This window comes from Nicotiana tabacum, chromosome 2 (genome assembly GCF_000715075.1).
Source record: "Nicotiana tabacum cultivar K326 chromosome 2, ASM71507v2, whole genome shotgun sequence".
NCBI lineage: Eukaryota > Viridiplantae > Streptophyta > Magnoliopsida > Solanales > Solanaceae > Nicotiana > Nicotiana tabacum.
The window spans coordinates 877,596-895,362 of record NC_134081.1 but is presented as its reverse complement, the minus strand read 5'-3'; the positions used below and the strand labels follow the sequence as shown (position 1 = coordinate 895,362).

At 40.8% G+C, this 17,767-nt stretch overlaps 1 protein-coding gene across 1 annotated transcript; it reads right to left on the bottom strand.

Annotated features, from left to right (window-relative positions):
• Window positions 1-9,637: 9,637 nt before the first annotated feature.
• LOC142173828 (uncharacterized) lies at window positions 9,638-10,132 on the bottom strand. Its single transcript, XM_075239634.1, has one exon. It carries the CDS (start codon window positions 10,130-10,132, stop codon window positions 9,638-9,640), a length of 495 nt encoding a protein of 164 aa, XP_075095735.1.
• Window positions 10,133-17,767: the final 7,635 nt, after the last annotated feature.

Below are 17,767 nucleotides of genomic sequence, written 5' to 3'. Positions count from 1 at the left end.
TGAATGCCACTGACGAGGAATCGATTAAGTTGTTTCTTATCAGCTGAAAGGTGTGGCCTACACCGGGTATGAGACATGGGCCAGAGAGCAGGTAGAGAATGCTCCTCTTGCTACATGGAAGAAGTTCTCCAATGGATTCATGGAACAATTCTTTTCTAATGCAGATAAATATGCCCTTGACACTCAGTTTGAACAGTTAAAGCAATGGTCTATGACTGTCAGAGAGTACAGTCACGAGTTCACTCGCTTGTCAAAGTATGCTACCCTACATGATTCCAAACAAGGTTGCTCGAGTTCGGAGGTTTGTTGATGGGTTAGGACCTCATATCAAATCACATGCATTTGCCGCTACTATGCACCCATTCTCTTTCTATTCCGTTGTTAGCCATGCTGAGAGGTTGGAACTATCGAACAAGCAAAAGAAGGCAGATTGGAATCTGAACAAGAAGGCTCGTACGATGGGTAGTTATGGTGGTTCTTTTGGTGGGAACAATAGTAGAGGGCTATCAGGGCCAACTCAGTCTGGGGTACCATCTGTTGGCAACGCTCCTTTTGGAAGGCAAGAACAGATTCATAGTCACAGAGGCCATTCAATGCCAGCTCAGAGTATAACTCTCCAGGCACAGTCTTCACAAAGGGCACCTATTTGTAGCAGTTGTGGCAAGGTTTATTGGGGGCAGTGTCGTAGAGAGAATCACAACTGTCATTATTGTGGCATCATAGGTCATGTTCAGAGAGATTGTCGTGAGTTGCAGAGGTAGATGGGTAGTCCTCCAATACAGTAGGGCAGATCTACAGCTACTACGGTTGCACATCCCCCAATTTGAGGGAAAAATACCCAAACAGGATGAGTTGCATGCAGTAGTGTTGCTTCTACTTCAGGGGGGAAACCCCGACTTTACAGACTAGTTCCTAGAGCCGATACAGAGGCGAGTAATGTCGTCGTGAAAAGTATACTTACTATTTGCGCACTTGATACTTATGTTCTTATTGATCCCGGATCGACATTTTCCTATGTCACTCTGTACTTTGCTTTGGACTCGTGGGAGCCCAACAACAAAATCCATAGTGATACGCTCCCACTTCCACTCAGGAATTTTTAACTTCTGAAGCGAACCACCAGGTCTCTGATGCTCGTACTTAACTTGCTGACAATTCAGACACCGAGCTACATATGCAACTATATCCTTTTTCATTTTCCTCCACCAATAATGTTGTCGCAAATCTTGATACATTTTGGCGGTACCTGGGTGAATAGAATACCTGGAACTTTGTGCTTCTTCAAGAATTAATTCACGAAGCCCATCCACATTAGGCACACAAATACGACCCTGCATTCGCAGAACCCCATCTTCCCCCACAGCAACCTGTTTGGCATCACCGTGACGCACCGTGTCCTTAAGGACAAGTAAATGAGGATCATCATACTGCCTCTCTCTCTAATGCGCTCATATAAAGAAGATCGAGCGACTGTGCAAACTAGAACCCGATTGGGTTCTGAAATATCTAACCTCACGAACTGATTAGCCAAAGTATGAACATCTGTAGCTAATGGCCTCTTACCAACCGGAATATACGCAAGACTGCCCATACTCACAGCCTTTCTACTCAAAGCATCGGCCACCACATTGGCCTTTCCGAGGTGATACAAAATGGTGATATCATAGTCTTTCAACAACTCCAACCATCTTCTCTGCCTCAAATTAAGATCTTTTTGTTTGAACAGATACTGAAGCCTACGATAATCAGTAAATACCTCACACGAGACACCGTAGAAGTAATGCCTCCAAATCTTCAGCGCATGAACAATGGATACCAATTCTAAGTCATGATCAGGATAATTCTTCTCGTGAACTTTCAATTGCCGCGACGCATATGCAATTACCTTGCCATCTTGCATTAATATTGCACCAAGCCCAATGTGAGAGACGTCACAATATACCGTATACGATCCTGAACCTGTGGGTAATACCAACACTAGCATTGTAGTCAAAGCGGTCTTGAGCTTCTGAAAGCTCAACTCACACTCGTATGACCATCTAAATGGAGCACCCTTCTGGGTCAATCTGGTCTTAATAGTTGTTCATAATAAATTACAGAATCGTCAATTAACTTCATGTTAACAAAAATCTCGTTTCAAACCATCACAATACTAATAACGAGATGCGAGGCATGAAGATATCATAATTATTTATCCGAATTAATGAGTCACATTTAACGCCACTTGGGCGGGCACCTACCTCGTAGGTTACAACTCAATATTACAACACAAATTTGGCAAGTATGCACAGAGAATTTCATACAAAAATTTCTCAAATAAGCCTAGCAGGCGTGTCTCCCTATTAGTACTATGGTACAAATTTAATTTTCACAAGGGAGAATTTAAACACAAGAATTTTTATCACAAGGATCTCGTCCTTATATAACTTCCACCGCAGCTCATAGCCCGGTTTAAACATATCAATTTATTTTAAAATACGAGGACCTCAGCCTCAGTTCTGAATCACAAGTAATATGAACCCCACTCCGGTAGGGCATATAATTCATAATTTGTAATTAATTATCCAGAAATACATGAGAACATACCGAAATAAGTACTAGAAAGGCACCTTTAGCCTCACAGATCTTATTAGAGTCCATCATGGAATGATAGGTGTAGTCATCTCCATAAAACCTCCCAATAGAAGTAAACACATAAGTAGATTATAGAACTATGAAGCTCACTCATAAGTGGAGCACAATAGGAGGACTCGTCTTGATACTCAAAACCGAATCAAGTTAAGGAAATTATTCCTTTATTTTAAATCAAGGTCGTACCTATAACGACAACATCTGATGTAACGACCTCCACCATACCACAAAACAATTATAACAATGGCTGGGTTTTCACCTCTAAGACGCCTTCTACCCGCCTGTCCTCCACCCTTAACTGGTCGTGTGGGTGGTGTAGTAACTAAAATTGGGCATGTAGCCTGAGTGCTTTGATGAAATATGCCTCTCCCAGGTTTGGGACAATTTTCTCATCATGTGCCTAGTATCACCGCATTCATAACAACCCATTTATAGTTTTGGCTGCTCATACTGAGTCTGTGCCAGATAACTAGAATAACCATTGTAGGACACTTATGTCAGTGGTGCATTAAAAGAACTTACTGGAGCACCTCGATTAATCCGATGTGCGAACTAGGCTGGCCGACTACTCGAGCCTCCTCCATAATGATTTATACTTGCAGAGTAGAATCCACCAAATCCCCCAGAACCTCGAGACGTCTTGGTCTCCTTAGTTTCCTTCCCGAACACGTTCTAATATCTTGGCAATTTCTACCACTAGCGGAAATGAAGTATTAACATGTAGCTCCCGAGGCATACAAAATTTTATGATCATAATTGAGTCCTTTAATGAGTTTGTGGACTCGCTCTCTGGCTATAGGAAGCAAAGTAGGAATATGACGGGCTAACTTATTGAACCTGATGGCATATTATGACACCGTCATGGTGACCTGACGTAATCGTTCAAACCTTATGTGCCATGCATTATGGAGAGTCCGGGAAACAAACTCTTTCCAAAGTATTTCTGAGAACCGAGCCAAGTGGGCGGTGTTGTATTGGCTGGTCCGCCCTCTTCATAGGCTTGCCACAGACACCTGTGGAGAATTATCTCTCCCAAGGCCAATTTCTTCTTTTCTTATGGTGACTCAACACTGTTGAGCTGACCCATTTCTTAACATACTCTTCGATTCTTCTTTGGGGTAAACTTTACCCCTATTTATATACCATGATCACAAAAGTAGAGCTCCATACAGACAATTCTTAGTCCAGAATCTCGTCAACCACTGTACTTCCTCCGAAGCACCCCAAAATCCGCAACCGTGACGTCCACGTTGAGTAGATCTTCTGTAAAATTTAATGTTGTTTCTCTAACTCCTTTGGTACTGAAGTATAAGATTATTACGGAGGTGGACATACCGCAAGTTCCAACCTTAATCTCTATAAGATCTCAGGCCTTAAACACATGTAAATTTTGGGAGAACCTTTCAGTACCATATATATACATTTCAGGCCAAAACTGATATAACACATGACTCGCAATCCGTTCATTGATAGTGGACTCCCTCACTCGACGTGAAGTCATAGTTCACCACGTCCGATGGTCCACAATATGAACCTTCACAACTCGTATAAATCAACTAGATGCCAAGGTAAATTGCACCCCCCGACATTATTCACTGGGTGATCTCTTTATATGTCCGCATCTTCAATCGGAATCACATGTTGAGGCAATATTTGAGCATCTCTGGCTCCCTCGTAGTTCATCTGCGACATCACGAACCGTCGACGCACAACCGATACCGAGTACGCAATGCCATACACGAGTAAATAGATAGGAATGTGAGATATAGGTTTCAAGCAAAATCAATGCCGCACGATAAGGAATGAAATATGTGATATTGTTCCTAAACTTCATAGCCTCTGAGATATAAGTACAGACGTCTCCGTACCGATCCTTCAGACTCTACTAAGCTTGCTCGTGACTCGTGAGACCTATGTAACCTAGTGCTTTGATACCAACTGTCATGACCCGAAATTCCCACCTTCGGACCGTGATGGCGCCTAACATTTCACTTGCTAGGCAAGCCAACGTTAGAATAATATTAATCAATTTTTAAACAATATTTAAATTATTAATAATCAAGAAACAAATGCGGAAGCAAAGTTTGAAATATAGTGAATAATTCATAAAAACAACGGTGTCTAAATACCATCCCAGAATTGGTGTCACAAGTGCACGAGCTTCTAGAATAAATATAAATAAAGGTCTGAATAAAATAAAGCTGTCTGGAAACAAACACACAGCTAAAGTAAAGTAGACGGGGATTTCAGAACTGCGGACGCCATGCAGTTATACCTCAAGTCTCCTCTGGTAGCTGTAATCCGAGCAAGTCCATGGCACGCTTTTGGGACCAACTCCAAAATCTGCACAAGAAGTGCAAAGTGTAGTATCAGTACAACCGACCCCATGTACTGGTAAGTGCTGAGCCTAACCTCGACGAAGTAGTGACGAGGCTAAGGCGGGTCACTTACATTACCTGTACGCAATATTAGTAATAACAACAATAGTAGAAATAAATTAGGTAACTCGTTTATAATAATTGAAGCCAACTCAGCAGTCATAACCAATTATCATTTCTATCAATTCTGTTGCAGCGTGCAACCCGCTCTCACAATATATTCACGTTCAATTCTGTTGCAGCGTGCAATCCGCTCTCACAATATATTCACATTCAGTTCTGTTGCGGCGTGCAACCCGCTCCTCCAATATATTCATTTTAATAAAGTCTGTTGCGGCGTGCAACCCGATCCCCCATATATATATATATATATATATATATATATATATATATATATATATATATGTCGACTTTTAAATAAGTCTGTTGCGGCATGCAATCCGATCCTCCAATATGGACTTTTAATAAGTCTGTTGCGGCGTGCAACCCGATCCTCCAATATGGACTTTTAATAAGCCTGTTGCGGCGTGCAACCGGATCCTCCAATATGGACTTTTAATAAGTCTGTTGCGGCGTGTAACCCGCTCCTCCAACATATTTATTTACCAATTCTTATAGAGGAATTTCCCCAATCAATGCAATAATTAATATAAAATTATAAGACAACAAGCATACACTAATTATGATTTAATTACGAACAAACTAAGGCAAATAGCAAATTATTATAGAAATCAGAGAGAAAATATACAGCTTAATATTTAATATGCTAAATGTCAAATAACAATTAAGGCACATAATTCAAATAGCATGTAACAATTAATGCAGAAATTCACGAATTAATATTTGACAAAGAATATGAGAGAAACAAATATTATAATAATTAATTCATAATTTAAAATAATTTATGATTTTTCAAGTAAATACGCAAACAATTAATTTGATGACGTATAGACACTCGTCACCTCGCCTATACGTCGTTCACATGCATTTCACATAACAAATAATTTAAGGTCTCTATTCCCTCAAGTCAAGGTTAACCACGACACTTACCTCGCTTTGCAAATTCCAATCAATTACTCAACCACAACTTTTACTTTTAAATTTGTCTCTGAAAGCTTCAAATCTATTCACAAACAATTCAATATACTCAATACGAATTATAGGAATTAATTCTCATATGAATTTATAAATTTTCCGGATAAAAATCCGAAATTCATTTAAATATTTGACAGTGGGACCCATGTCTCAAATCTCGAAAAACCTTAGGAAACTCGAACACCCATTCCGAGACAAGTCCAACCATACAATAATTATCCAATTCCCATATCAAATGGACCTTCAAATCTAAATTTTTCGTTTTTGGAAAGTTTTACAAAATTTCTAATTTCTTCCGTCTAAATCCGAAATAAATGATGAATATAGACTTAGATTTATGAAATACAATCACTATATGATAAAGAATACTTACCAAGTTCCAAATCTTGAAAAACTCCTTAGAAATCGCCCCTAAGCCGAGTTATAATTGAGGGTTTGTAAAAAATGGGAAAAGTCCCATTTTGGTTCGTGATTAATAGCAGCCCGTAGCTTTCGCATTCACGAGTCCTCCTTCGCGTTCGCGAAGGCTTTTTCCCCCTGGCCTTCGCGTGCCAGTGCTCGTGTTCGCATAGAAGGACAACTGACCCCTCCCTCAGGCCTCTAAAGCTCCACGTTCGCGTTGAGCTGGTCGCGTTCGCGAAAAGTAAAGTCCCCATAGCTTCGTATTCGCGAAGAAGGAAAATTCAGCCAGCCCATTTTGCTCTTCGCGTTCGCGAGAGTACATTCGCGAACACGATGAAGGAAATACCAGAAGCCCGAAGTTGCAGAAAAACCAGATTTTCTAAGTTCAAAATCATCACGTATCCTATCCAAAACTCACCCGAGCCCTCGGGGCTCCAAACCAAACATGCACATAAGTCTTAAAACATCATACGAACTTGCTCGCATGATCAAATCGCAAAAATAACACCTAGAACTATGAATCAGACACCAATTCAAAGGAAATTTTCAAGAAAACTTTAAATCTTATATTTTTACCACCGGATGTCCAAATCACGTCAAATCAACTCCGATTCTCATCAAATTCGGCAGACAAGTCATAAAGATTATAGTGGACCTATACCGGGCTCCAAAATCAAAATACGGACCTGAGGTCAATAAATCCAACTTCAGTAATTTCGTAAAAATTATTAAGCTTTCAAGATTTTAAGTTTTCATCAAAATTCCATATCTCGGGCTAGGGACCTCAGAATTCGATTCCGGCCATACGCCCAAGTCCTAAATCACGATACGGACCTACCAAAATTGTCAAAATACTGATCCGAGTCCGTTTGCTTAAAATATTGACCAAAGTCAACTCAGTTGAGTTTTAAAGCTCTATTTCACATTTTAATGTATTTTTCACATAAAAACTTTTCGGAAAATTGTACGGACTGTGCACGTAAGTCAAGAAATTATACATGGTGCTTTTCGAGGTCTTAGAATATAGAATTACTTATTAAATTTAAAGATGATATTTTAGGTCATCACATCGAGTGTTTGAATCATCCGCTCGGCTTGTCCATCAGTCGTTGGATGAAAGGCAGTACTCAAGTTGACACGTGTACCCAAACCTTCTTGAAAGGATTTGCCAAAAATGAGTAGTGAACTGTGTCCCTCTATCAGATATGATGGATACTGGAATACCATGAAGTCTGACAATTTCCTTCAAGTACAACTTATCATATTGTGGCGCTGTATCAGTCGTCTTCACAGGTAAAAAATGTGCCGACTTCGTAAGTCGATCTACAATTACCCAAATAGAGTCATGCTTCAGACGGGTGCGAGGTAAACTAAATACGAAGTCCATATCTATCATCTCCCACTTCCAAAGTGGAATCTCAATGTTCTAAGCCAATTCACCGAGTCACTGATGCTCAACTTTCACCTGTTGACAATTTAAGCATCTAGACACAAAGTTAGAAATACTTTCCTTCATATTATTCCACCAATAATATCCCGCAGGTCTTTGTACATTTTGGTGGAACTCGGATGCATGAAATACCTCGAATTATGTGCCTCTGCCATATTCTCATTGCGAAGCCCATCAACATTTGGCACAAATAGGCGACCATTCATTTTCAATACTCCATCATCGTCAAGAGCAAAAGCAAGAATATTCTTGGATTGCACACCATTCCGGATGTTCACCATGTTTGGATCTTCGAACTGCTTAGCCTTGACATGCTCAATAAGAGAGGAATGTGCTATAGCGTAAGCGACAAGGTCGCCATCATCTGATTCATCAAGTCTAATTCCTTGGTTTTCCACTTCTCGAATATCTTTAGCTATCGGTAAGTAAGACAAATTACTTACTGATTTCTAGCTTAGCGCGTCAGCCACCACATTTGCTTTCCCCGGGTGGTAAAGAATGCTCAAATCATAATATTTCAACAATTCCAACCATTTTCTTTGCCTCAAATTTAATTCCCTTTGCTTGAAAATATATTGCAAACTTTTATGATCAGTATACACTTTGTAATGCTTACCATATAGGTAGTGCCGCCAAATCTTCAATGCAAATACGACCGCTGCAAGCTCTAAGTCATGGGTCGGATAATTCCTTTCGTAGATCTTCAAATGTCTAGAAGAATAGGCAATGAGTTTACCCTTATGCATTAAGACGCAACCCAAACCTACTCTAGAGGCATCACAATACACTGTAAAATCACTTGAATTCGTCGGCGAGGTCAATATTGGTGTCGTGGTCAATCTAGCCTTCAACTCTTGGAAATTTTTCTCACAAGCATCGAACCATTGAAACTTGAATGTGTTCTGAGTTAAATTAGTCAGCGGTGATGCAAGAGCAGAGAACCCCTCAACGAATCTTCAATAGTAACCGGCCAAACCCAAAAACTTTGGATTGCAGTCGGTTTCTTTGGCCTCGACCAACTCTTAACAGCTTCAATCTTTGCGGGATCAACATTAATACCCTCACTTGAGACCACATGCCCTAAGAATGCAACCGACTGTAACCAAACCTCACACTTAGAAAATTTGGCATATAACTTATTGTCCTTAAGTGTCTGCAAAGCTGCCCTCAAGTGATCGACATGCTCTTCCTGACTTCGTTAATACACCAAGATATCATCGATAAATACAATCACGAACGTGTCAAGGAAAGTCTTGAAAACCCGATTCATCAAATCCATAAAGGTTGTAGGAGCATTCGTCAACCCAAAGGACATAACTAAGAACTCAAAGTGTCCATAGCGAGTCCTAAAGGCTGTTTTAGGAATGTCCTTCTCTTTAATCTTCAACTGATAATAACCCGACCATAAATCAATTCTCGAAAAGTATTGAGCACCCTGTAACTGGTCAAATAAATAACTTATCCATGACAATGGATACTTGTTCTTAATCGTCACTTTATTTAATTGTCGATAATCAATACACATTCTGAGAGAACCATCTTTCTTCCTTACAAAAAGTATTGGTGCACCCCATGGTGAAGTACTTGTTTGGATAAAACCATTTTCAAGTAGATCCTTTAATTGTTCCTTCAACTCCTGCAACTCCGTTGGCGCCATACGATAAGGTGGAATAGATATAGGCTAAACGTTTTGCAACACATCTATTCCAAAATCAATAACTCGATCCGGTGGTATGCCAGGAAGCTTTTTCGGGAAGAACTCCAGATACTCATTAACTATAGGTACTGATTCAAGAGTGGGTACCTCGTTATTCGTGTCTGTAACCGCTACCAAATGATAGAAGCACCCCTCTGTGATCATTTTCTTCGCCTTAAGGTAGGAAATAAACCTACCTCGAGGCTCGAGAATATTCCCCTTCCATATATGAGTTAGTTCATTTAGAAATTCAAACTTGACTACCTTGGCACGACAATCAAGGCTAGCATAGCACTTAGATAACCAATCCATTCCCATGATAGCATCAAACTCAATCATCTCTAGCTCGATAAGATCCGTCGTAGTCTCTCGAACTTGGACTACAATCCTACAACCCTTATAGACACGGGAAGCAATAACAGAATCCCCAATAGGAGTAGAAACGAAAAAGGGCTCAAGTAATTGTTCTGGTTCTATCATAAAGTTTCATAGAGTGAGTTTTTGAGTTTTGAACATCGATTTGGAGTTGGATTTGAGTGAAACTAGTATGGTTTAAATGGGTTGTCAGATTTTATAAGTTCTGTCGAGTTCCGAGGTGCGGGCCCGGGTTAGACCTTTTGGTCAATTTTGGGCTTTTGATTAAGGATTTGACATTTATCATTTGGAATTATTTCCTTGGGCTTTATTTGATGTATTTGAGTTGCTTTTGGCTAGCTTCGAGCCGTTCAGAGATCGGTATGTGCGGGGTGGCATTTTGGAGCATCATTTGGCTTGCTCGGTATTGAATTTGACTTGTTCGAGGTAACTAACACTTCTAAACTTGGTGCTGAGGGTATGAAACCCCGAATTACGTGTTATGTGTTTGGTGTTGAGGTGACGCGCATGCTAGGTGAGGGGCGTGTGGGCGTGCACCGTATTAATTGTGACTCTACTATTTTTGTGGTACTATGTAGTTACCTGACCTTACCTGTAACCATGAAATTTCTAAGTACTTGAGCTATTGAGCTTTGATCCATGTTAGAAACCATGTCTAGGCTACATGCTTATTCTGTTGAGACCCACCGAGGTCATTTTCGCTGTTGAGTTATTTGCTTACATTGTATTTACATACTCAATCATACACATTCATATGCATATCATATCTCAGTCTCTGTTTCATATGTCTAATATCTCATTAGTATCGTCCTCATTATCTAGTATCTCAATGTCAATGGCACACATAGAGTTGGAATACATTGGGATGCCATCCACGAAAATGGTCATACCATCCCCGAATAGTTAGGCCAATGTATATAGTCAAGGATCCAAGATGGCTGTCATACCACTCCCGCACAGCTAGACAAGGCATATATATTTTTTTATTTATCTTTTTTTTCTTTTAATGGCCATCAGTCGAAAATTACTTTGTTATGTAATACATCAAAGATCAAAGAAGGTTGTTATACCGCTCCCGCACAACTAGACAAGACACTTTTATTTTCTTTATTCATCTTTCTCCAAACCAAGGGTACGCCATGAAAGCCTATCCCTAATGTACACGGAATATCATCCAACTATAATTCGAAACCAAGAGTAAATTTGATAATACACAAGTAACTAGGAACTCAATATACCTTGAAGTCACTCTATGTTAGCTAAAGCTCACCTCGACAGAGTCCAATCTACATAATATATCATACGAAAAAGGTCCAAAAATGCCATTACACTATGGGAAATAAAGCAGTAATACCCCTCGTTAATAGTGGGGCTCAAAAATGCCATTGTCACTCGGCACTAACGGACTCAGATTTGACTTAATTAAGCCTTTAAAATCTGATTTAAATTTAAATTATACCTATATCATAATTAAATCCCCCTACCATCTGTTTTCGCATATCCCCCTCCCCACCACATCCTTTGTTTTCAAAATTCTACGTAATTAAGAACCCAAAGTATCTATTTTTAATCACCCGCTCAAATCTCTTTCCCTTACCCCAATTGTGTTGACTAGGTTTCCGGTGACCCTAAAAACTTTTGTGGCTTCTTAAATTCTGATTTAGTGTTAATATTTTTTTTTGCGATCATCTTTCTCAATTCTTATCTTAATTAAACAAGAAAATATCTTATTGTTTCAATTATTTTTCGATCATCTTTCTCAATTTATCCATTTCTTCTCTGAATTTAAAAAGTAAATGATACTCTTCAGATTGGAAGGAATATTTCGAGGAAGAAGGAAGCTGATTATGAGACTGTACGTTGCTATTATTAATGTTGGAAGAGTAGCAAAGTTGAGGACAAAAAATTTCCTTTAGTTGGTCATCATTTTTCTGCTGTTGGGTTGCTTTGGTGTGTTCATGGTAGCATTTATGATGAAATGAACTAAATTGTATACTATTGTTTAGTTATCTTAGGACTTACCGTTGGTTCATGTTTGATATGTAATGCAATGTAAAGGCATTTTCTTAGTTGAATGAAAATTATCTTGTTTGCTGAAAAGTTTCCTTTTGTTTTTCTTGTACGTGGTAGAGTTACTTTTCAATTGGCCTTAATTTGTTGAAGGCAAGAGAATCAATAGATGTAAATACAAAACAACTGGTAGATACATTGAAAAAACAAACAAGTACAAGAAGGAGTGAAAAGTTAATTGGGCAAATAGTTTCATTCCATTTTTGTGGTTCCAATCTCAAGCAGTAATTCTATGCACCAGCAATAATTCAGAGAAGAAATTGAGAAAGATGATCAGAAAATAAGCTCTAACACTAAATCAAAATTGAAGAAGCCACATAAGTTTTAGGGGCACCGGGAACCTAGCATACACAATTGGGATAAGGAAAAGAGATTTGAGCGGGTGATTAAAAGTAGAGACTTTGGGTCCTTAATTACATGGGGTTTGGTAAAAAAAAAGGGTGGGGAGGGGATATGTGAAAACAGAGGGGAATTTAATTATGATAGGTGTAAATTTTTTAAATTTAAATCAGATTTTAAAGGCTTAATTAAGTCAAATCTGAGTTTGTTAGTGCCGAGTGGTATTTTTGGGCCAACTCAATCACGACAATAGCATTTTTGAACCCTACTATTAATGAGGGATATTATTGCTCTATTTCCTATAGTATAATGGAATTTTTGTACCTTTTTCGTATACCATATATGGGTAGTGAGTTAATACTCACATCCTAAAATCCCCAAATATTTTAACGCAAGATTGATCCATTACAAGATTCACCTCAAACAAGAATCCTTAGGTCCCCAAATTCTTCAAAATTAATTCTTATCTGTGGTCTATATCATAACCTATATATACTAAATACTTTCTCTTAAATATCAACATCATATATATATCTTGAAAGTGATAAAAATATTAGAGGGAGCTCATTGATACCTTACAGAGAAACTAGAGATGATTTTCGATCTCTTACTGTTGCTACCACTTGATCTTTAAGAACTTGATCGATTGCAAAATATCCACTCTACCCAAGCCCCTCCTTCGAATTTCCAGTAGCTAAAAGGGTAGAATGCGTACCTTAGCGTCAAGGAGAAGCTAAAAGAAGGTCTTGGTTCTCTCTCCCTTATTTTGTATTTATGAAAGGTAGTGAATGAGACCCCACAAGTATCCAGAATACCAGCAATACGGAGTATTCTCTGACACCTGTCCAAAAAGTCCTGAGCATCCTCTCTCTCTGTGCCACTGAAAGGTGGTGGCTGGAGTCTCCCAAACCTCTCCAACCTACGCTGATCATCCTCAGGCATAGCAGGAACCATATAATCCTGAGCAACTGCAACCGGCTGGGCTGTTCGTGCCTCCGGTGTCTGAAGTCCCTGAATAACTTGCCCGGGTGTGCGAGCGACGGGAGTCTGAGTGCCTCCCTTGGCCTGAGAAGTGGCTGCGGCTGTCGAAATAGACACCGCCTGAGCAAGGCCGGTACACTCTGTCAGAATCTGAGCTAGGGCCTCCTAAAGGCCTGGAATCACAATAGGCACAGGTGGTGCCTGAGCTGGTGCATCAACAACTGGAACATGGTCCTGATCTGGGACAACCGGTGGATCTGCAGGTACTGCCCCAACTGTTGTACGGGTTGCACCTCTGCCCCTACCACGGCCTCGACCTCTCGCGGCCCTAGCTGGTGCTACTGGTGGCTGGCCCTCCTGACTGGTAGCACGAGTCCTCACCATCTGTGAGAGAATGAAACAACAGATATTTAGTTACTAGAATCAATAGATTCGCATGACAAGAATTCAAGAATGTGGAGTTTCCTAAAGGTTCTGTAGCCTCTCGAAGATAAGTACAGACGTCTCTGTACCGATCCACAAGACTCTACTAAACCCGCTCATGACTCGTGAGACCTATGTAACCTAGGCTCTGATACCAATCTGTCACGACCAAAACTAACCCCCGTCGTGATGGCGCCTATCGTGGAACTAGGCAAGCCGACTCATTTCCAAAATAAATCGATATTTTAATTTCAAAGATAATTTCAATGTTATTTAACATAAAAACCTTTGTAAAGGAGTTCCAATCAAAGTAAAAGTGCGGAAGAAAAAGCCCGACATCGGGGTGTCACTAGTCATGAGCATCAACTACAATCTGTCTAACAATATCAAGGTTAACTAAGCCTGAAAAATAGCTAAATACAACTAGAGGACGATAAGAGGGAGAAGAGCAGGGGCTGCGATCGCCAAACAGCTACCTTGCTATCTCCAAGAAAATCTGCAACCAGAACAATCAATAACCGCTACCGTGTCCAACTACACCTGAATCTGCACACAAGGTGCAGGGAGTAACGTGAGTACGCCAACTCAGTAAGTACCAATAATAAATAAAGACTGAGTAGTAGTGATGAGCAATAAAGCATATAACGTTCATATCAGGAAATCTGAGTAAAATACCACATGCTTTTAAAATCAGGATTTGAATCAAAATATCTTGTTTAAACCCAGTTCCAGTAAATATCATTTAAAGATATTTTTCAACAATTTTCAAACAGAGTAAAAATGCAAAGATGAGCAAAAATGATGAAATCATAAACAGCCCCTCGGGCAAAACATCACTCATATACAGCCCCTCGGGCAAACCTCACAGTCACTCGTGCCACTCGGGCATGCCTCATAATCACTCTTGCCACTCGGGCATACCTCACAATCACTCTTGCCTCCGAATCACTCAGTACTTAGTACTCGGCACTCGCACTCAGTAGGTACCTGCGCTCACTGGGGGTGCGTACAAACTCCGGAGGGGCTCCTTCAACCCAAGTGCTATATCAAACCAAATCATGGCATAAATCACTGAGGCCCTCGGCCGATATCAAACATGTTGCGGCGTGCAACCCGATCCCATAAATATGCAACATGCAGCAGCGTGAAGCCCGGTCCCATAAATATCCTTACAAATCGGGCCCTCGGCCTTACTCAGTCATAAACCTCTCAAGCCACTCGGGCATTTCAATAAAATAGGGCATTCGGCCCAAAATATTTATATACATCAAAATAGAGTCATAAAACTGAGTTATGCTGTAAACAAGTATAACCATGACTGAGTATAGATTTTCAATCGAAAACAATGAGAGGATAGTAAGAAAAGACCCCTAAGGGTCGAAACAACACTTGCACATGGCCCAAATATGGCATTCAACCTAATTTACAGAAACTCTTTCTAAAACATATAAGTATCATAGAGTTTCAACAAAATATGCAACTTTACAGTTGCTACGGGACGGATCTAGTCATAAATCCCCAACGGTGCACGCCCACACGCCCGTCACCTAGCATGTGCGTCACCTCAAAATAGTAGAATAATATGAAATCCGGGGTTTCATACCCTCAGGACTAGATTTATAATCGTTACTTACCTCGAACCGGTCAAATCTCTACCCCGCAATGCTCTTGCCTCTGGACTCGGCCTCCAAATGCTCTGAATCTATTCACAATCAGTACAATACCATCAATATGCGCTAATGGAATGGATTTCACAAGAAAAGCTACAAAATTAAACCAAAGCCCGAAATTGGGCTCAAACCCGGCCCCCGGGCCCACATCTCAAAATCCGACAAAATTTACAAACCTAGAAAGCTCATTCACTCACGAGTCTAACCATACCAAATTCATCAAAATACGACATCATTTGGTCCTTCAAATCCTTAAATTACTTCGCCAAAAATCCCAAGCCCTAACCCCTCATTTTTCACTAATTACACGATTAAACAACGGGAAATCACCATATATACGAGTATTAGGGCTCAAGTAACTTATCTCAATGAAAACCTCCTTGATTCCCTCTTCAAATCTCTCCCAAAAGCTCCAAAACCGAATAGAAATGGTGAAGAATGCACCAAAATTTGCGAAGTGTGCAATATGTACCCTCTGCCCAGGCTTCTCGCACCTGCGGCCGTTTACTCGCACCCGCGCGACCGCACCTGCGGTCCAAGGAGCCACACCTACGCAACCTAATTATCCGCCAGTCTCCGCATCTACGTCAAATTCGTCGCACCTGCGAAGCTTGCACAACATCCCCTATCCGCATCTGCGCCCCATGTTTCACACCTGCGAGCTCGTAGATGCGACCTCCAACTCGCACCTGCTCAACCTGCCTAGCCCAGCATTGCCCGCACCTGCGAACTCCCCACGCGCACCAACGGCCTCACACCTGCGACTCTTTCTTACGCAGGTGCGAAAATAGCAGTAGCAACAGCTTCAACTGCATTTTTCCAACTTCGACAAATCCGTTAACCACCCGGAATAACCCCGAGGCCCTCGGGACCTCAACCAAAAATACCAACAAGTCATATATCAACATACCAACTTAGTCGAACCTTCGAATCACTCAAAAAAATATCAAATCATCAAATTACCCTCGGATTCAAGCCTAAGAACTTCTAAATTTCCAAATTCGGCAACCGATGCCGAAACCAACCAAACCACGTCCGAATGATCTCAAATTTTGCACACACATCACAAATGATACTACGAACCTACTCCAACTTCCAGAATTCCATTCCGACCCCGATATCAAATTTTCCACTGTCGACCAAAATCGCCAAATTTCTAACTTCGCCAATTCAAGCCTAATTCTACCACGAACCTCCAAATTTCATTCTGGACGCACTCCTAAGTCCAAAATCACCTAACGAAGCTAACAGAACCATCAGAATTCAAATCCGAGATAGTTTACACATAGGTCAACATCCGTTTGACTTTTTCAACTTAAGTTTCTACTTAAGAGACTAAGTGTCTCAATTCACTTTGAAACCAATCTGGTCCCGAACCAACTAACCCGATATAACATAATATAGCTGAATAACACAAAAAGAAGTAGAAATGGGGAAAAAGGGCTATAACTCTCGAAATGACCGGCCGGGTCGTTACATCCTCCCCCTCTTAAATATCTGTTCGTCCTCGAACTGGTCTAGAAACATACCTGGAGTCTCGAATAGGCATGGATATCTGCTCCACATCTCCCGCTCAGTCTCCCAGGTGGCCTCCTCCACAGGCTGACCTCTCCATTACACCTTCACTGAAGCTATATCCTTTGACCTCAACCTTCGAACCTGCCGATCCAAAATAGCCACCGGCTCCACATCATAAGTCATATCACCCTCCAAATGAACTGTGCTGAAATCCAAAACATGGGACGGATCTCTAATATACTTCCGGAGCATGGAAACATGAAAAACTTGATACACACTCGACAAGTTGGGTGGAAAGGCAAGCTTATAAGCCACCTCCCTAATCCTCTGAAGCACCTCAAAAGGCCCAAGGAACCGGGGGCTCAACTTGCCCCTCTTCCCAAACCTCATAACACCCTTCATCGGTGATACCTTCAGCAAAACCTTCTCCCAACCATAAAAGACACATCACGACTTTCCTATCCGCGTAGCTCTTCTGCCTAGACAACGTTGTCCGAAGCCACTCCTGAATCAATTTCACCTTATCTAATGCATCCTAGACCAAGTCTGTACCTAAGAGCCTAGCCTCACCCGGCTCAAACCATCCAACCGGAGATCTACACCTTCTCCCATATAAAGCCTCATACGGAGCCATCTGAATACTCGACTGATAACTATTGTTATATGCAAACTCTGCAAGTGGCAGAAACTGGTCCCATGAACCCCCAAAGTCAATGACACAAGCAAGCAACATGTCCTC